Source organism: Perissodus microlepis, chromosome 13, assembly GCF_051167445.1.
Source record: "Perissodus microlepis isolate ML-2025 ecotype Zambia chromosome 13, ASM5116744v1, whole genome shotgun sequence".
Classification (NCBI taxonomy): domain Eukaryota; kingdom Metazoa; phylum Chordata; class Actinopteri; order Cichliformes; family Cichlidae; genus Perissodus; species Perissodus microlepis.
The window spans coordinates 25485057-25506879 of NC_140473.1; the positions used below are offsets into that span (position 1 = coordinate 25485057).

The following is a 21823-nucleotide window of genomic DNA, read 5'->3' on the forward strand; positions in this document are numbered from 1 at the left end:
AAATTGCAAGGAGATTTTTCCTGACTGGCTGAGGAGTACACATTTTTCCCTAATCATCAGTGGTTGCCAGAGGGTCACTGACCAGTTTCTAGGCCTGTGTGATTAGGAGCTTAGTCATTTGACCCTACCATGATTGTCACATGCCCAAAATGGTGGACAAATTAAGATCACATGGTTAGTGGTCATGTGTCTGCAAAACCTCAATACTCTTCCCCCACTTAGGAATAGATGCTTAACGTCCCCCACTTGAAGCAACAACTGCTCCCAAACTGCAGTGAGCACCTACAGCCTTCCCTCGCTTCAGACTTGAGGTGCTAAATGTCATCCCCGTCACTTCACCACTAGCAAACCGATTGGGTTTAAGCTGGAAGTCATCAGTCGACAAAGCCAACAGAACCAAATCGGAGATGTGATCCTGAGACCCCCACCCTGCCACCGATTAGCTGCACCTAGAATCTCTCTATAAAAGAATCTGTTCACCTCTACAAACCACATATGTCTTTTACCTTAACTTCTTAGTTAAATTACCTGACTACAAGTAGCTGTTGCAAAGTAGTTGTAGTTGCAAAGACATTCATATTTTCTTAAAGCCTCAAGTGTGATTGATTATTAAGTCCATCTGTTCATGACTTAGATGAAGATTGATTAATCAGTGCAGAAATCCTCATACTTCCTAAGTGTTCACAATAGATTTTGTATAATGGTAGCTGATGATTTGGCAAGGATGGATGCTCTCATTATTGAACTAGGAATTTTTAGAGGAAGGCTAAGTTGAATTTTAGTAACATGAACACATAATGAAATATTGTAAATACTTATAAAATACTTTTCAGTCTTTATTTGAAGCTCTCAGTATCAGTAACACAAAGTCCTCCCATATATTTTTGTAGTTTCACACACAGGGAGGCTTGCAGACACACTCACCAGACACCAGCGAGGGAAAAAGGGGCAACAAAGCTGCTGAATTTGAGGAGAGACCTGTGTTATTCTGGATGGGATTGGGGATGGTGTGTTAGTCACCTCAAGGGTGGTACCTCTGTGTTGCACCTTCATGCATCACCATATGAAAAAAGCAAGAGAGCTAAGCTGTGGTACAGCGTGAAGGAGAACGCCCACACATTCACGCACAGGCTGAAACGCACATCCTCGTGGCCTGTGGCAAAAACCCTACCCATGACCCGATTCTGTGTCAGTGTAGGATTGGCCTCGTGCCGAAAGCAGATGAAAGATCCCAAATTACCAAACCGGGCTTAACTCTAACCCCGGTACGTGTACCTCAGTAAGCATATGCAAAATATTCGCCACACCAAAGAGAGAAGGGAGAAGGAGGAAAAATGAGCGTTACCAATCGCACGCTAGGAAAACAAATTCACGCAGCAGAGAAAGAGGGAGGAATTGGAGGTGTGTGTGTGTGTGTGGGGGGGGGGGTGTACATGAATATTGAAATAATCAAAGCAGATGCTGTTTGCTGGTTTTTCTTGTTGTTTTTGGAACGCTCGCCACATTTATCACACTCCTTCACCTAGTTTAGGCTCTGTGTCTCCTTCAACACCCCCCTCCTCTCATCCTTCTCCTCCTTCCTTCCTCCTCGCTTCAAGAACATTAAAGTCTCTTCATGGGGCTGCGCCATCGCTCTCTAATGAAAGCGTTTGTTGTCATTTTTCAGATGCGCGGTGTGAAATTAAGCGAGCAGTTTATGTAAGAGCCGTAGCGGGAATCAAATGCTGGGCACACATCGGGCGACGCCAGCTACTTCAATCACTTCAAGCTCATATATATGTTCCTTTTGTTCAGTTCGCTATCTGCCGCACTAAGCCAATTTTCTAGCCAGTCTCGGCATTTAAAAAAGTCTGATTTCTTTCCCTATGTGGTCTTAATTCGTATACCCCCCTCGCCACCTCCTCCCTCCTCATGCTGATAAGTGGAGCCACGGAACGTGGGGGGGTAAAGAGAGGAAAACATACAGGAGCCAGTTAACATTTTTAATGATCCTTCCTTCATACTTTATACACCCTCCCCCTCCAAACAAACACATAAATCAGCCATTTCCTGGAATTTAATAATCTTAAATGAAGTGAGATGAATGTTTTGTTTGCTTTTGCTTTTTTTCCCCGATTATTTCCAAACACTTTTTTTTAACTGTATGTCTATCCTGTTATCTGTCACCAAACAGTCTGTAGTTGTTTGATCTGCATTTGTTTGTTGATTTGTGCTGTCTTTTAATTATTTTTTGACTTAAGAGTAGAGCAAAAAAAAAAAATTCATAGAAATTAAATAATTTCTAATCTATATTTTATTTATTCTTCACTTCAAGAACACTGTGATGAAGAGTAAGGGTGCTTTTGAAGCAAGATTGCTGGCAAGACTTGCTCCTTAAAAATTAAAAGCTGCAGTCTTAATATGAAGAATTAAAGCACGTTTCAGAAATGCACTGCAAAATAATTTGTACCATGGAAGGGTCTGGTGCTGAATCCAAAGTGTCGATTTACCCCCAAGCTCCGCTGCTTTTTAAACATCACACTGGGAGCACTGCTGGTACAGTTTTGCGTCCAGTGAATGATATTCCCTCCGTTATTTTCAGCCGGGGAAGGTATGAGGAATATTTTGGTTCGTAATCCCGCTGTGCCTGTGCATTTTCTCACATCAGTACTTCAACTCTAACCCCAAATCACATACCTAAAACTTCCCCAGTCCCACCCAGCTATCCCCCCTCCGCCTCCCCAAACACCCCTCATCCCTCGACTCTCCTCCAAGTCCCTCCGTCTCTCTCTATCCGTCTCTCCCTGTCTTTCTCTGCTCCGTGAGCTGGAAAATTGGCTTCAAAAGGCCACTGCTGTGAACAAGGGCCAGCCACACAGTTGGGCCCGTCCGCTTTATCTTTCACGCCATGGAGGGGGAAAAAAGGTGCCGGTGAGAGAGAGAGAGGAGAAGAATGGAGAAGAATAGTTTTGACCAGTCACTGAAACCAATAACCAGGAGAAAGCTACTTACTAGAAGTCTTTCTTTCTCTCTCTGTGTCTGTCTCCCTCTCTCCCTGTCTCTGCTCTCTTTGCATCTTTCTCCTCTCTTTATTCTTTTCCATTTCCACTCTTTCTCATCATCTTTTCTACATATTTCTGTCTGCATCCCTTTTTCTCTGTCTCTCTTTTGCACATCTGTTCACTCCCTTGCTCACTCTCATTCTTGACCTGATTCATCATTTTTTATTTTATGCTCCCAGATTTAGGGAATGCTGTACATTCACATGCCACAATATACTCTGAAGAGTTCACAGGCAAACAAAGCTTTGCTTTTCTGGACACATTACGACCCCACCTTTTTTACAGGTCGATTGTTGTTTAAGGGCAGCTTGTTAAGAGGTGAAAAAGATTTGTCTTTGTAAATGATGAAGTCCCAGTGATTTGTAAATATTTACTGTGCTATGCTAAGTCTGTCTAAAATCTAAAGAGTAACACATCACCTACATCTTATTGTAGAGATCACACAGCCAACTGCAGGTAAACAGTTTTATCGTTTGTCTTTCTTCCTTTCTGGTCTTTAGAGTAATGTTAGCATTTCAAGATTATATTTTGGCCCTGAAAGGCAGAAACCTCCATAACCCTGCAAGTCTTGAATTTTCTTAAATCTCCTAATCAGTTGTGTTGCCTTCAGGGACATTTTGCTTGACTTTGCTCAGTCCAGATGATGGAATATGAGGCGTACCTTCGACTTAAAGATTACCTGGAGTTACAATGCAACTACACTGGCTGTAGGAGTGTGGGTGCTTCTGGCACTGAATGTCGCTTTTAGCACTATCAAATGCATCCACTAAAATATTTGAGGCATGTTGTACTATTATACTTAAGGCCAGTAAATACAACATAGTTAAATACAAAGGTCAATGCATAAAACAGTGAAATGGTGAAATGACGGCACTCCATGAGAATATTCATTGTAACTATATGAAATACAAAAGAGTGACAGATATATAACCAAACACAGTACTGGAGGGATGGAAGACCACTCTTCCAAGAGATGCTACCCCCTTAATGTTTTGATGAATGTACCAATAATGCACTCTCAACAAATCAGCCAAAAATCTCCTTGAGGTGTCCAACTGGTTTGAGGTCGTAGCATATGCATCACATTAAGATTGGGGAAAATGGATGAGACCACTCAAATAGAGAGAGCGTGATTGTGTGATAAACCTAAAGTCAGAGCATCTTTGTGAGCCCACTAGGGGAATAGTGGGCTCACACTGTGGCAGCTAATCACCTCCTACAGTTTAACGGAGCCATCATCTGCTCACTTCAGCAGTCAACTGTTCAGGATTGCCACTTCTTCTCGATCTTTGTGTTTTTTGAACTTCTTAAAACAGAAGTCCCCAACCCCCGGGCCGCGGACTGGTACCGGTCTGTGAGTCATTTGGTACTGGGCCACGAGAGTTGAGGCTCGGGAGTGAAATTCATGGTTTTCAGGGTTTCTAACGGTTTTTAGTGTTATTTTTCGGTTTCCCTGGGTCTTTTCCCGTGTGTTATAAATAAATCTTCTTTTTTTTTGGGTACAATTACTGGTTTTATTTTGTTGTATTTATCCGCAACACCTTAAAAGGGCAGTGCATGGAAAATATTGTCGGACATAAACTGGTCCATGGCGCAAAAAAGGTTGGGGACTGCTGTCTTAAATAACTTAAATATTTTTATTGGTGAGGGGGGGGTTATGGGATTATGACCTGCAGCCACTCATGGATTGATAGACTCAGGGACTTTTCACAGCCACTGTCTCTATTGAAACACTAGTCAGTTCAGTAGCCTGGATTCTGACTTCCATAATCCACTTTTCTAGTGACTTTAATCTTTTTCTTTTACTTTCTTGATACCAATTCTGAATTAAATGTGCCACAGAGCAGGATTAGATGATGAATATTATGTGCAATGGTGCTAAAGCTGGTTTAATATTTAAACTGTGAATAATGTTGGTCAGAAATATTTATAGAGGGGCTGAGAGTGTAATAAAGCAATTATCATCAGCTGTGTTATGAATATCCCAACTTGGGTTGAACATGCTGTTATTTTCTCATGTCATACATGCTTTTTGTGCACATTGTACATTTTTAAAAATGTAAATATTGGCTGCTGCAGGTTGAATCCGCCCATGTAGTATTTATTTGTTGGCTCAGAACTTTAGCTGCCTCTGCCCTCTGATCCCTGTTCTTGGAGGGTCATCTGTCAGGTGAAACGGAGCTGAGTCAGCTGCACCTCAGCCCCCCGATGGTGCCATGGTGGCATGCAGGCTCACAGCAGGCAGTGGGCACTAGCAAGCCGGGCATGCGATGAAAAGCTGAAAGGATGAGATGTAGTTGAAGGGTGGGGGGTGTCACGGTTTGTGGCACTGAGGTAGGTCTTATGAGTCCAGCGTTCTGTAGGGTGAATACGATGGACCCTCACCTGCTATGCATTTGTGTGCTAGTTTATTTTCACGCATGTGTCACTTTGCAGAAATTAAGCTATCCAGAGAACTGCACCAGCCCCAGGATACACCACCTTTTACATGAATTGAGCCCCTCTACCCTGCTGCTTCAAATAAACACACACATTCACACGCAGCACCCACCCCCTGGGGTGCAGCAGGAGCTAGCTCTGGGGGATTATAGGGAGGAAAAAAAGCTTTCAGGAGGACAGTCATCTGCTTCTCTCCTGCTGTAGACCATGGGCAGGCAAAAAGAAAAAAAAACCTGCCTTCCTCCCTCTAAGTCCCTTTTTGGCAATGCCTGCCAAAAAACTGGGCCGAGCAGCTTTGCAAAAGGAAAGGAAGGCAGGCAGGCAGGCAGCCGATCCTTCTTTCTGTCTACACGGCGAAAAGAAATGGGCTCATTTAGCCAAAGCTGCCACGGTCAATGCAGGGCTCTGATAGAGGCTTTGGTAAGGTGAAATCCTTCCTAAAAAGCTCTTTTAGTGACTGTGTAACTGTTGGACTGATGTTTAGTACAGCCTGTGTTTTCCTGTCATCCACGTACTGTTCCAGGTTTCTTGTGGGTGTTTATCGACACTACCACCCGTGACACGGCCTGTCTCCCTCAATGTCAGTGCTTGTTTGCATAGCAGGACCATTGTACCCACGCAAACTGGTTGTAGGCCAGGCAGAAATAATCTACATTTTGCATTTGACCACTGGTCAAAAAAATTCAAGATTTCTTCATGTATCCAGTGAAAAGGGCTCCTTTTCTTGTCATTTGCCATGTCTATTGCTGAGCTCTTGGCTCCTCACACAGGTAAACAGAGGAGGTTGTTTATCATTATGTGCCAAGCCATGGCATGCTTAGGGAGAAGATGTTGTTGACCTTGAGTTAAAATAGAGCTCTTATCATTAGCTGTCTTGATTGACAGCTGGGTGTTTATGAGCAATATGGAAGGCTCCATTTCTTCCATCTCCAGGGGGTTTGGGGCTGCTGCCACGGCATGACTCATTTCTGTCTTTCTCTCACGTGTTCTGTCTTTGTCTCTGCCGTTTTATTCCAAAACAGGTTAGTTCAATAACAGTTGCAGCACAAAACAGGTTTCAAGTTGAAGAGCATGTTAAAACAGCAACAGAAATTACAAGATCTTTGATGATGAATACAGACTGATAAAAACATTTTTTTTAAAATACACTTGATCTACAGTAGATGCAGAGACATGAGGAAGTATTTTTTCCATCCTCTTCCCCTAAAGTTTACAGTAATGTTTTAGTTCCTCGACACTGAGAGAAGACATCATCCTTCAAATCTTGTTTCAGCATGCTGGCATGCCTGTATCAGGAAGGAGGACTATGTTGATTTCAAACTCCACATTGCTGTTCTTGCTCTTTATTACAGTAGCTTTGCTTGATTCACTGTTTAAAATAATCCTTTCCTCATACTGGGCCTTGGTGGCCCCCTACAGTTCATGTCCGGTCTGAAACATGCCGATTTAAATCCAGTTGTCTTCTGATTGGCTGCCTCTTGTAAACAGAAAGTTTGAACAGCAAATGAGGCATCTTGGGTCAAGCAAATTATTATTACAAATCATCCTCTGTGAATATGTGTACTTAATTTTCATATATGGATTCCATCTCAGAAAGGAATTTGCCAGACCAAACTGTGAAGCCTCCACCGGGGATGTCTGTAGACAGGCGTAGATTCAGATCAACAGACAACCACGATCCTTCACACATGCTTCCATTTCCTGTGGAAACATTACATGCCAGGATATAGCCGTGCAAAACAAGATTACAAGATCATTTTTCTTCAACTTCGAAATTTCTCTTCATGCCATTATTTCTGAAGCTGTTCCCTTGTCCTCTCTAACTTTTTTCTCCTTCAGGTCCTAAGCTCAGTCCACACTGAAGGCAACCCTCTGGACTGCCGCTTCAGCCTGCTCCAGCCCTACCAGGTCCTAACAGTGGAGTTACCTGCAGGGCCTCAGGGATTCAGAGAGGAGTCCTGGGCTGATACCTGTGTGTATGAATGTGCACGAGGACGCCTGCACCGCCTTTCAGTCACCCGAATCCCGCTGTCATCTCACCCAGTCTCCTGCTCGCGTCACCCCTCTGAGACCACTCTGCTTCTTGGCTTAAGTGACTCCTCCTTAGTCCTGTACGACCAACGACGCGGGATCTCTTTCCTAGCCTCATGCCCCGTGCCGGCCACCCTCCTCGCCTGGCACCCTGCTGGGGCTGTTGTCATGGTAGGGGGAGGACAGGAGGAGCTGATGTGCTTTGATGTGGGCTTGGCACCTGTAAATATGGCACTCGTATCAGAGGAGGTAGCTTCAGCTCCCACGTTAAGACTAGCTCAGCACCTGCGCTGTTCTGGAGGCCTGGCAGGACTGCAATGGGCGACTGGCTTGGATGGAGGCCCAGAGGGGACAGATATGCTCACACTTTCTTTTCATGGTGGACCACTGGCAGCTTTGAGATTTAGACTAGGTAGGTAAAATAACATTGGACAAAAAATGGTCTTCTGAAATTATGAGGAATGTTTTGTTATTGTCAATCACCACAATCTTGTATAGGAAAAAAACAAGGGCTATATAAAAGATGCATATTGCTAGTATGCTGAGACTGTTTGATAGATCTACAAACCATGGATATTGGCTAACTCGTGCTAACTTAACACATATAAATTAAATAGCAGAATCTCATGCACTAAAATTCTTCTTGGATGTTAGGACAATTAATGGCACAAAAAGACATAAGCTTCAGATAATTGCTATACAAATGCTCCAAAACAAACCAACACCAGAAAAACTGATTAGAGGAGGCATCTTGTAAGGTTCAACCTCCTCGAAGTGGCCATGCTACTGACCGTAAACCTAAGTCTAAAGTTTAAGGCCTCCGTTTTGGAGGCCTAGAGACTGGTTAATGACCCTCGTGGTAATCACTGGTTGCTAGGGAGAAAAGTGGGTTCCCTGATCAGCTGGTGAGTAGTAAGTTGCCGCAGTCATCTATAGATTGCATAGAAGATGCCAACTTGCCTGCAAACAGCTGGCAACAAAGCTATGTTCAGCTGTCATGGAACTGAAGAGTGCAACGCAAACTGGAAATGGAAACCGTTTGCCTGCAGAGTAGAAGTTGCACTTTTTTATATGGTTGCAGGGGTAAAGCACATCTTTTATTTTGAAAGCAAACACAGTGTGAGTTTGAGTATTTGCAGACAAGTCAGTGACTTCCATGCAAGGTACGGTTGACCATAGCAAAAGCAATCACAGGGAGATTCCTGGTACAACACTCCATGTAACTGAGGCCTCAACAAATGTGCTGTAAGGACCCCAAAACCTTTTCTGAACTTTGTAAAGTTAAATATTTTAACTTCTAATTCATGGAGATTAACTTTTTTTTTCTCGCAAGTTAGCCTCAAGTGGCCACTCAGGCTATTGCAGTTTTTGACATTTGACCTGCTTTTCAGCCCTGGAGGTTGCCACTTGGAATAAACATATGTGTAAAACAGATGGATAATGAGATCCATTTTTCCTGTTTTACCTGTTTTCCTATTTTGAGTTCTTTGTATTTCTTACTCCTTCTGCCAAGAATAAGTTCCCTCACATTTGTTTAAATTTTACATTACACAGTTCCAAGTAGAAAACACTTCAGGCACAGCCTCCCTTTCCTGATGAAGGTGCCTTCCTCCCTTCAGACACTCTCGTTCTGTTTTGGATCTGAAGCTGTGTCTGAACCCGCCTGTGTGAATAGTGCTGTCAAGCTGGTCGTCCCAGTACCTTTCCACTCCTGAAGGAAGTTAATTTGTTGACAGGCGGGAAGGTTAGCGGGAGTCACGCTCTCAGAGGTCATTCAATAATCGCCCCGGGGCACGAGCCCCCGAGGAGCATTCTGGGATGCATTTTTCCGATAAATCGTTTACAGTGGCTGCGAAGTCCCTCGGGGTCCCCAGATAAAGTTTGCCAATCAAAATTTTTACGAAGCAGCCACCTCACCCTCCGAAGCACACACACGTATTCAGCATCTTTAATTGTGACTTTGGAAAGAAGATGTGACAGTGGCACGCAACTCTCTACCGAAGTTTGAAAGCAGGAGAGTGAGGGTGGAGGGAGGAAGGTAGTAGAAGTGTGCATTTGAAATGTGTGTTTGAGGGGTGTGTGTGTGTTTGACTGTGTTTGCCTGTGTGCACAGGGAAAGAGGAGGGTGTCTTCCAACAATAGCTTCCGCTCCTCTGATCGTCTGCCAAGTATTTGATGAAGAAAGTCACTGCACGTCTTTTCTCCATGATAATTCTCCCCCCCTTCACACATGTGTGTATTCTTCTATTTCTGTGCTTCTGTTCGTACACACACACACACACACACACACACACACACACACACACACACACACACACACACACACACACACACAGACTTTCACTCCAACTCATTTGTTTGCTTCTTCTCTGTATTGACTTGTTTCATAAGGCCCGCTACATGACAGAAGGAGTGAGTCGTGAGGCGGTTAGGAAGAAAGACTTGGCCAAGCTCCAAGTTCTCTCTTTTCCATAGGAGGCAGCCCTCCCTGGTGCCCCCTCCCACCCCCACCCCCCTGCCTGCACCGAGTTATCTCATCTGGGCACACGTTGGCCATGGCTGGGCCTGCACTGGTACAGGCTGTGGAGGGGCAGACTGGGGAATGTGCTGCACAGCACCCAAGAAAAAATAGCAATTTCTCTTTTTTGTACAGATGGGAAAACAGAGAAATATTAAAGGACAATGATGTAACTGTGTGTGGAGAATGAACCCAAGCTAATGCTTCTTTCATTGGCAATAAAAAAATTCACTAGGTCATCAAGGTGACTTGGAAGTGAGTTTGTTGATCTGCTGCTCGAGTAGGGTTCATACTCATCTAGCTTGGCATATATTGTTTGTCAAAATTAGTGAGCGGAGTTATCCATCATTTCTAAGATGGGTTTATGGTCTGTCAAAATTACATGTTTGATCGCAACATCAGAAATCCCCACTCGTTTCCAGTGTTTTATAGGGAGCTTCTGCCATTATCTATAGATTTTGACACTCACACCCACTGCACACCGTTATTAGCCACCTGTGCAGAGGTGTGAGAGGAACCAGATACATTACTTCACATGCTAGATTTTTCCTTTTGTTTTTGTATTTGTTGCTCAAGGATTTGTGGCACATTTCATGTGTGCGACCAAAAGCTACTTCATCATTGTCTTCCCAGAGAGAATGGGCTCTTTGACTTGTTTTTGGAGACAAAAAGTTGATCTTAAAACTGATTAAAACTTGAAGCATAGCCTATCATAGACGTTTTATATGGGTCCCATTGTCCTCAGTTCTGCATGTGTTTCCACAGTGTGGTGGTTATTATATTCAACTGACACCAAACCAGAGATGAAACACAAGCTCACTCATAAGCCAGTGCACTCCTCCTGCCAGTACCCAGCATTGATTAATGAGGATGGAGCCATCTGTGGCCAGAAGTACTTACTTGAGTAGGTACTCCAGTAGCTTTACTTAATACTCACTTCTAAAAAAAAAAAATCCACATTTGCCTAATACTGTGCCTGAGTGAAACCCCTAGATTGGTACTAAGGAGCCAAAGTCTGCCAAGGAAATATCCCCCCACACCTTTACACCACCTACAACATCAAACTGACGTTTGACTCAAGCCAGTGTGACCCTACCATCTAAATATTGCAATAGAAATCTAGACTCAACAGACAAGGCAACTTTTTTTCATACCTTCCTAATGCCTAAATTAATTGACTTGCTGCCATATGATTGGCTGATTTAGATTATTGTGCTAATGTGAAGTTCAGTAGCTAATGAGTTTATGTGACATAATAGTTCCAAGTTAACACGTTTTGGTTTTTTATGTTTTAGACCAAGGTCTTTCATATTTTTAGTCATGTTTATGCTACGTTCTGTGTTTCTCCATGCTGGTGCTGATCTTGTCCTGCTCAGTGTTGTTTGTGCACAGTCAAATAAGTCAGTGTGGACAGGTGTGATCCATTGTCTGCGTCAGATGTCAGCGCCCAACTCCTGGACTCATACATGCAGTTAAACACATACAGTACCCAAAAATCACACACAAGCAACTCAGCTGATGTATTAGCCACATTAGCCCACTCTTTAGGGGATTTGGTGGTTTGCTAATTGCCAGCTTGTCATTTTAATTGCTCATACCATCCCCCTGCCCTACAGATACTAATTAGACTAGAAACAGTAGTGAGTTTTTCTTGCCTGCCTGCAGCATGGCCCATTGACTGTACTGCTGTCAGTGATCAACTATTATGCCACTAGCCATGTCCAGAAATTGTTTGGTAAATATATACACTTTAATACATACACAGCAGAGTGTTAAATGTTGCATGCATGTGAAAAAGGCTATTAGTTCAGAAGTGAGGTGAAACTACTGTCAGAGCATGGTCCTGTACCAACTCGTCTCACGCAAATCAGAATGAGCCAGGGAGTCCTCCATCTGCTGCATTATGTACCTTCGTGATTAAGTGACAATAGAGCATAATTACCCCTGGCATTCAACACCTTCACCTGTATATGTGCTTTGAACTTTAAGAAACAGAGTGAGACACCTCTGCTGCGGTTAAGGGTACAAAATGCCATTCTTCCATTATTCAACATGTTCCTTGTCTGCACAAACAAAAGCACAGTCAGTCATCACTGATCAGAAGGTACAGTCCATCAGAGCAGTCCTCAAATGATCTTGGGGTAAAGGTCACTCTATGTTATAATATTGTTTGCAGTAGCACACAGACACACCCCATAAGAGGCTGGTTACACCCTGAAAAGGTTTCCATTCTGTTAAAGAGCTAAATATTTCAATAACATGTAGGCAAGTTATTTGAACATATGCTAACATGCACTCTGCTCAGTGTTAAAGGATGAGAAGCTTGCTTTTATTTTGCATTTGCACACAGAAACTGATGGACACAAAGTACACATGAAGGCTTGAACACACTTCCTCTCTAATTGATTGACGAGTCGATGCTGGTCTAACAAATCTAGTGCTGCCTCAGAGTCAGAACTGATCCACTGGACACTCACTTAACTTAAGTAACTCCTCCAGGTTATTCTGCACGGTCACAGAATCATTATCACACCAACTGTTAAAGCTTAAAGAGAGTTTTCCCTCTTTGTAGCACAGAAAGATGAAAATATACTGTATCATTCAGTACTGTGATGGACTGGTATTCATGAGCTGGGATAGGCCTCCAGCACCCGCGCTACCCTAAATTGGATAAACTGGGTATAGATGGAAAGGAAAAGATCAATAATCACATACTGCTCTATTATCAAAATCTTAGAAAAAATATAAAAATATAAATATAGAAACTAAACAAAAAGGTATAAAAATGAAGCAAAAGATAGAAATACTGAATAAATTATTCCTATTTTTGTTGGTTTCTTTTTTTTTTTTTTGTGTCCCGTTTGGATCTTTAGCCATCAGAATTGTTGTCTTAAGGCCAAGAAAGATGCCAAGCGGATTTATTTTACCAAGTGGATCATCATGGCCTTGCCATATTGGTCCATTTGATTGACCTTTATTATAATTATGAATTTATTTTATTTTTGGTTGCTACAAACGGGACAGACATGACTGGGGGATAGGACAGGGAGAAAGAATGAAAGAAAGAGAGGGAGAGAAAGAAAACCAAAGGGGAGAAGAGACGGTGAGAAGGGGGGGAAGAAAGGAAAAAACAAAAAACAAACAAAACACCTGGATCACCTGTATGGAGAAAAAAAAAACAGAAGAGAAAGCAAACAACAAAGAGCAACATAATAAAAAAAACCAAAAAACAGCACCATCACAATAAACTAGCTAGCAGTAGATAACAGTAGATACTAAATAATAAACGATATTGTGCAGCACGCAAGATAGACAGCGCACAATGTGCTTTGAGGCAGCAGCCAAGAAAGGTGTAGTCCGCGTCTGTGTATTTTTGTTGGTTTCTTAATGCAGATCCTTAAAAGTTGTTCTGAATGAATGCAATAAAACACATCTATCTTCTATTTCCCAGGATCCATTAGGGCATAAAGGAGTTGCTGAAAATGATGTGAATCATTTAGTGAGGTCTTCACAATGACCTACAGGACATTTTGTACCATTTTGTTATACACCATCACCATAACGCCAAATAAGGAAAATCTTTTGAAAAAAACATCTTCCTTTCCAATTGATTCTCCGAGAGACTTGGAGAATCAATTGTGTGCTATGTAGCAGCACCTGATTAAACCTCAGTTTCCCAGATATGCATAAATCCTTGCCCTAGAGTTTAAATCTTTTTTCAGTGGTAGTTTTGTCTGAATTTTTGTTTTAGTATGGGACTAGGCTCAAACCATGTATGTGAAACCTATTGTGTCTGCTGGGTTTTCCCTTAATTCAATGCCCATCTGGATCAAAACTGGATTATTTCATAATTTTTTTTCTTCGTCTTTTCTTAACCACATTGTTATTATTTCTTACAAACCTTTCCTCAATATGACAGGAGCTCTCACGGGGGGACAGATGGGTCCAGGGGAGCTGCTGCAGCAGAGGCTACGTTGTGGTCAAGTCAGAGAGGCACTGGGCATACTAGAGGCCATGGACTGGAGCACCATGGGGGATGAGATGTACCGAGGCCTGAGCTCAGTCACCAACCACCTGCTGAGGATGGAGCTGAACCCAGACAGAGAAGGTGGCTTTGATTGGTTTTACATTTCCTGGTGATGCTTATCAAATCGAAATTGCTGCTTTTCAAATTTCATGAGTCTAACCTAACCTGTCGACTTTCAGTGCTTGAAGATTTTTTTTATTTACCTTTCATTTCGTCTACATTTTGCTGTATTTAGCACCTCCATGTACTAAACCTTATGAATGCTTAGATATATTTGATATATTTTGGATGTTTTTCTTAGTTTTTCTTAGTTTTTCTGTTCTTAGTTTCCTTTCATTTAGTTGTTAACTTTTGCTTTTAGTTGGCTTTTAGTCAGTGAGCCTTTGATTTGGCACTGTCTCTTATAAAATAAAAATGTATAAAAATCTCATTTTTGTGTAGAAGAGCAACAAATTTTACATTGTTAGCTTTAGAAACACACATCCTTAAACATTCTTGGCTAATTTCCATGCAAACATCACATGCATTTCCTAATTTTGTGTGTGTTTCTGATCTGTCTGTAGCCCAGCTAGAAGCAGCTCTGGGTGTGTTTTATGCCCCACCTGTGCCTCTCTCTGATACAGTGATACTGGAGTACAGGGAGCCAATCAGCAAGTACGCCCGGCGCTTTTTTCACCACCTCCTCAGGTAACACCACTCACTCTGTGCTGTTGCTGTGGTCTTAATTAAATGGACTGAGGGAGAAATTTACTTTGTGCATCTCCTCAAGAGGTCAAGGACTGTGTTTTGTATAGCTCTCCTGAAATAAAAAAAAATGTAGACATCTAAAAAGTAAAAGCATTAAGAGTACATTCCTCAATCAGGTTCCAGATCTCTGAAGACTTTGCACAGACAAATACATGCACAGACTATTTTCAAGGGATTACTGGAACATTTTAGTGCAGTTTATCAGCACAGGGTGGAGAATCAGAATAAGAAATAATATCCAAAAACCTCTTTCAGAAACAATTTAACACTGCTTATTTCCTTCTCTTTATTGCTATTAAAAAAATTCTAAATCAGAAATAGCTTTTGAATTTCATTGCACACACATACTGATGCAGCTTTGAGTCATTCATAAGGCAAAGCAGCACACATGCACCTGTTTAGACTGTTGTTTCATTTTCCCTTCTGCCATGAGAGCCTTTTGAAACGCCTGTTTGACTGAAATAGACCCTGTTGTTCCCACACACTGCTGCTCACTGCTCTCCATCCTGCAATTACCTCCCGCTCCCTCTCCCTCTCTTTCTTTTTCCTCCTCTGTAGCCGAGCTGGAGCGTTGTTTGGCATCCCTCGTCCTCTCCTCTCTTATCACCTACCTGCATTCTTTTTCTCTCCATCAACATCAAATGAAGGAAGGCGCCCCCCCGCCCCCCCGCCCCCCTTTCCCGCACCTCCTCTCTCCGCTTGTGTTTGTTTGTTTCATGTCGGCTGTAGCCGGGGAAAGTTGAGGTGTTTTGTACTGGGAGATACAGCTCTCTCTCCCAGCTTTAATTCTGGATAATAGGAAAAGAGCTCGCTATTCTCAGTTCAATTATTGACAGTGTTGAATGCAGAGGTGCATGTGCATGTCTGTATTGAGGCGTGTGTCTACATGCAGACCAAAGCAAGCACGTAAATGTACCTTAGACTTATTTAACTATACATTTTCATTCAAAGCATGTATTTTTAGATTGATGATTGTTTTGCTTTCATGTTCAGGGTGTTGTCTTTCTTTTTCACTGTCTCCTTTTTTCTCTGCAGGCACCAGTGTTTCGAGAAGGCCTTCCTCCTCGCTGTAGATTTAGAAGCCAGAGATTTATTCATGGTGAGTAGAAAGAAAATTTCCTTTTATGTGCTTTCTTGAGGGGGAAAAGAGTCACAAAAAGGGTTATTGACATCAAAACAGAATCCACAAGGAAGCCTTTTTTTTCTTAAATAAAATATATAATTCCATGGACATTAATTATCAACTAATTTAACAAATGAACTAATGAAAATAGCCAATGATTCAAGGTTTAAAATCGTCCATATTTATGTTTAACTGGGATTTGGTGCTGCTGATCAGTTTTATAGCTCTTTTGAGACCATCTTCCTGTCAAGCCAACTTACTTTAAAGTGAATGCTGCTCACAAACAGACTCTTTACCCAACCCAGTGGGTTGCTTACAGTCAAAGCTGTGCATCTGAGACGACCATATAAGGATATCCCTTCTGTCTGACATCATGCAGAACCAAAAGTAGAAAGAACTGTGTGAAATTGAGTGTTTAGCAGAATCTGAACCACAAGCTTCTGGCTAACAGGGATTTACAAACTACGGTACACATATAATATCTCTGAAATTTAGAAACCTTTGAGCTAGAGTATAAATTTCAAATTTATATGCCATTGGCTTTTAAATTAAATGATATTTAAAATATGCCAGTGAAAATAGAATGGTATAGCATGTACCACACATGTTTAAAATATCCCTTTCTTGCAATTTTAGTCCAAATTACCACTGCATGGACTGAACCTGTTTTCTGCAAATCTCATCATTTGGGGATCGTGTATCCTGAGACCCTGTTAGGACTCTTCATGACGTGTAACATGCTTACCTCCATTTTTCTTCATTCATCAATACCTGTATTTGTTTCGAAATACCTGCTTTATGACATTAAGTATGACACATGTCTGTAGACTATTGTTATACTTTATACTGAGTCTTGTCTTTCTTGGGCACCTTTTATAATGTATTCATTTTCAGCAGTCAGGTTTGAACGATGAAAACTCTGAATCTTTTCTTTTTTGTCTGTTGAAGAAAGTGTTAAAGTGCAAGGAACCCAACTCATAAAAATAGATGAACGGATACCAGTGAATATTTGGAAATTCTTTATCATAATCACTTATAATATTACAGTAAAAAAGTTGTGAGCTCTGATAACTGTTAAGTAGTTTGTTTAAGCTTGCCTTTATGCCTTTTTTCGTTTGAGTCTCTTAAAAAAAATCTGGAATCTGTGTACATGAACCTTTTCATCAGGTCTTCTTAACATGTTTACTCTAGATTATGTTAGTGAAATAAAACATGTTTGGTGTATCTGCTCTAGATGGACTCCTGAGGGTTAGATGTTGACTCATGCGCTATAGGGAGCTTCTCTGCAGCTCTTCCACTGGTATAAAACCTATTATAATTGCTCATTCACTGTTGCACCCTTGTTACTTTCATTTGCACATGACTTGTAACCCATACAAGTGTGTGTGTGTTGCGTGTCAGAGAGCAGGTGTGATCTCAGTATGGGCCTCTATCTTTTCACAACCTCCACGGCCTCAGCTCAGCCTTTTCCTCTCCTCTCATCTTTGCTCTAACTCGTTCTTTCTTCCACTCCATGCTGAAATGCTCCTATGTGTTTGACCCCCTTTTTCATGGGGCCCCCTTTGCTCCATGCTTCACCAACACCCCAGACATTAATACAGACCCTCTTACACACATACACACACTCCTCTTGGTCCCTCAATCACACTGATACCACTGGTTCCAATTCCCTCCCCACTAAGTAGTGCTGCTGGGAAGCCGAATTGAAAAGGTGGAGTCGAGCCTGTGAACCTTGAAAGAGTGCAAAGGAAAGAGGGGGGCAGAGAGGGGAGGGGAGGAGGCTGTGGTGTAGATGGAAAACTAAATGATAAATGTAACACAAAATGATGGAAGGGGGAGATGAAACTGTGTCCAGATGAGTGAGAGGGGAGAGAAAGCTGTAATCATAATACATTTCAGTGAAGGATATGAACTAGCTTCGATGGGTGGAGTCAGTTACAGGACAAATCAGCCCGAGCGGAAGGCGGCCTGTACTGTCAGCAAAGTAGAGGTCAAGAAAATCAGTCCAGAAAGCCTCTGCCATATTTTCCATAAAGCTTCATGTACTTTCACAATCTTCTTCTGTCATCTTTTTTTAAAATGATTCGATGCAGACATGATAACTTGTATCTTTAGTCAGAAGCACTAATGTGATTGTAAAACATACCTCTGTCATTGCTCTAAATTCTTCTTTGTCTGCCATATTTTCTTAAAAACATCAAGATTATAGCTCCCATTTTTAGCGACTATAATTTGTCATGTATTCGAAAAGATATGGGACACAATAAACAGTGTGGCTCTGACAGTGATAGAGAAGCCTTCCTAAATAAGCTTCATCTCAGGTAAAAATCCACACACCTTTTTGAGTAATGTTGCCCCTGAACAGACAAGAAGATCTAGTTAAATCACGAAATTGTGATTAGTGTATTACTAACTGGTAAAATGTGGCTTTTTCTTTTTCTTTTTTCTTAAAAAAAAAAAAAAGCGATTTCCCTCACAGAGAGGATTTGGATCACAGCAGCAAACAGAACGTGACCTTGAAGCCAGATTGTGTGAAGCTGGTGTGATTTTTATCCGGTACCGTTGTGTCAGTGTCCACTGGCTCTCGGGACTGGGCGAGATTTCATGGGTATGGTTGTGGAGCCAGGTCACTCACTTCTTGTTTGAGAAAAGTAAATGTAAAAAATCTACGCATGGAGATAAATGCATCTCTAATATATATATATATATATATATATATATATATATATATATATATATAAAGTGATGCATGTGGGAGAGCTGTTTCTATGGACAAGTGACATCTTTCTAAGCTCCTCAACATCATTTGACTGCCCTATTTTACTCTCCTTTTTTCTTTTTCTTTTACAAACAAATTTCAGAGACCGAATTACTAAGCATCTGCGGATCCCTTTGTGGTGGCCCATTATGGGAATTCTCACCAAATTTAACAGATAATTGCAAGTCCTTGTCATGCTGGATCTGTAACAAAGTTCAGGCTCAGTCACAACAACCTTTTTCAAGCACTTTTTTGCCTCAGCGACCAAGAGAGCAGCACCTCATTGTGCACAAAGAGCGAAAGAGAGAAGGAGGACGTTGACATTTCACCCCTCGCTCTGTCCTTCTGTCTAATTAGGTTGTGTTGTTGCTTTAACCCGCTGGTTTGCTGATCGAGTCGAGGTGGAGGAGGTTAATGAGGGCAACCCCCACCTTCGCCAAACTCTTTTTAACTACCAAACTCGCCCATAGAACTCAATAACGCACCGTCGACTTGGTAAAGAGCACACACATGCACACAGATAACATGCTCACCTCTTCTAGAAATGCTCAGCATGATACACCCCCTCTATCATCAGACCCCCGTCCCCTCTTGCCCCATTGTTTCCCAGCTAACAATAGAGGCCCTCCAAGCCTTTTTTCCCCAAAAGAAGAAACCTTTTGTTAAAATGAAACACTTGTGTCGGGTTAAATTGAGGGGGAGGAGGAATTGGTGGTGGTGGTGGAGGTTGGTGGGGTGTATGAAGAGTTGGTAGTGGGGGTTACTGAGTCGTTTGCATTTTTTAAAAATAATTGATGCTGTTTAGTAGCTCCCTAATTAGCCTTTGATAATGAGTCGATAATGTAGCCAATTAGGTCATTCGTCAGCAAAGTCAAGTTTTCTTTCCCTCCACCACCTCCCCTTTTTCTTCTTCTTCTCTTCCTGGGTTTTTTTGGCTCTTGATGTAGCTTGTTAATTAAATCAAATTGTGTGATAGCCGAAATCTGATGCTGGCTCTTTTGTTCCCCAGTGAGGGCTTGTACTTTTTCTTGTTAGATATACAAGCAGTAAGGCGAGCTGCATGTTTTCGGTTCACCCTCTATCTTCCTCTCCTATCTGATGCCAGGCTTGGCAGTGTGTAGGTGGAGGAGGAATTGCACATCTTTGGCAGTAAGCTCATTGTTGTTGCTCAGATAAGCAATTAGCACAATTAAAGTCCTTAAGGCCTATCAGATAGAAGTCAAACACAAGACTCCTGGATAGCAGATGTGTCAGAAAACAAATGTGAAACGGATACGCTCATGTACAGAGGATTAAACTTTATGTCAGGTTGTTAATATGTTTTTGTGTGCATGTGTTTGCACCACCCACCAAAAACTAATTTGGTTAAAGTAAAAGGTGAAAAGGCATCTTTTCACATCATTGATAAGATTTCCAAAAAACAATTTACATGTAGATCTGTTTGAAAACAGAAAGGAAATCTCTTCCTCTTCAGCACCTTGGCAAATGTGCTGTTTGGTAATATTGAGTTTGGTGTGCTGAAGGTGTAGGTTTTGACTGTGCATAGGCTCACACAATAAACTATCACCTCATAGCAAAAAGGTTCCTGGTTTGATTCCAGCCAGTGTATAGAGTTTGTGCATTTTTTCCTCCGGAGACATGTATGTTTGGATGAGTGGTGATTCTAAGCCGGTTGTGGATGAGCAGTGGAGAATGTGTGATTAGTAGCATAAACTGCTTTGAGAGGTAAGTGAGACTAGAAAAGTGCCAATGCTTTTCCAGTCTGGTCACATTAGTCTGTATAAATGGATGGATGTTGTGTGGCTATCTGATCACAACCATTCGACAACCAATTAATATGTTGTAATAAAAAACAAATAAAGTCTTTGCAGATTGGCAAGTAGAACTGTTACTGAGATTACTGATGAAGTGTAGGAAAAATGCTTGGAAAACCATCATAGTAACTAGGGCTGCCACGATTAGTCGACTAGTCACGATTACGTCGACTATCAAAATCGTCGACGACTGATTTAATAGTCGACGCGTCGTTTGAAGCTTTGTAAGATCACAAAAGACGCAGGAATAAGTAGTAGGATTTAAGAGTGTAATAACGGACTGAAACAGAAGATGGCAGCACTGCATGTACAAGGATGCCAGCTGCCGTTAAACCCCAAAGAAGAAGAAGAAGCAGTGTCCCAGAATTCATAGCGCGGCCCAGCTCAGTTTCCAACAATGGCGGCAGCTAGTTAGTTTTAATATTACTCTTATTATTCTTTCTGGGTCACAAAATAAACGTTTAACATATTTTCAGGCGAGAATGTAGCTGTGTAAACCTCAAATATCTGCTCAGTTTATCAAGACACCACATATTTTCAAAAGCGCTCCGACGTTTTCGGAGACGTCTGTTACCCACTAGCTCGATAGCTAGCCGGGGGCAAGGCTAACTAGAGCCCGTGAGAGCACCGGACTCCTGGCAAATCGTTTTCAAACCCACTGCCGTCTTTCGCTACTCAGGTTAAATATATATAAGTCACTTAGATAACTTAAAATGTTATTGTTTGGCTTTTTTTAGTATTTTATTTGTTCCTGGGTAAATCGGTTTGGATGAGATTAAAGTTATAGTTTTTACACAGCTGAATAAACGTCAAGCAGACAACTGATTATCAGAAGTGTGAGACACTCGAGAATTTACTCCGGTGTCCTGTTATATTTTAGATAGCAAGGAGTTTATTAAACTTCACCGAAACAATCTGCAAATGTCATTAAAATTTAATAAACTATCATCTTGTCTTTATTTTTAGTTAGCACATACCTTAAACACTTACAGCTGTAAGCTAATGATAGTTACATAAGAGCAGATGCTGCTGTACGTTTTACGTCCAGTGGATGATGATCTGATTAGTCGACTAATCGCAAAAATAATCGGTGACTAGTCGACTATCAAAATAATCGTTTGTGGCAGCCCTAATAGTAACTCGATAGTATATCTATATCAACAGAGCAAGGAAGCCTATCCTATTGGTTTATTCTGTGTGCAGACTTTTTGGGGTCACCTATTTGAATTTTTCACCAAACTCTATTTTTCCTTTCCGCTTTTGCAGCAGTGTTCAGGCTTGATGATTTAAGCAGTGGGAATGATCGTTGTGAGGCTCAGGCCATT

General features: G+C 41.7%; 1 protein-coding gene across 4 annotated transcripts in view; it reads left to right on the plus strand.

Annotated features, from left to right (window-relative positions):
* wdpcp (WD repeat containing planar cell polarity effector) overlaps positions 1 to 21823 on the plus strand; it is an 89626-nt gene that overhangs the window by 45320 nt on the left and 22483 nt on the right. For 3 of the 4 annotated variants that reach the window (XM_084948415.1, XM_084948414.1, XM_084948416.1), the window contains exons 10-13: positions 7320 to 7923; positions 13949 to 14137; positions 14620 to 14743; positions 15839 to 15902. In XM_084948415.1, the coding sequence (XP_084804541.1) occupies positions 7320 to 7923; positions 13949 to 14137; positions 14620 to 14743; positions 15839 to 15902 (981 nt within the window). The remainder of the gene's footprint in view (positions 1 to 7319; positions 7924 to 13948; positions 14138 to 14619; positions 14744 to 15838; positions 15903 to 21823) is intronic. The other variant, XM_084948417.1, reaches the window with a different exon arrangement.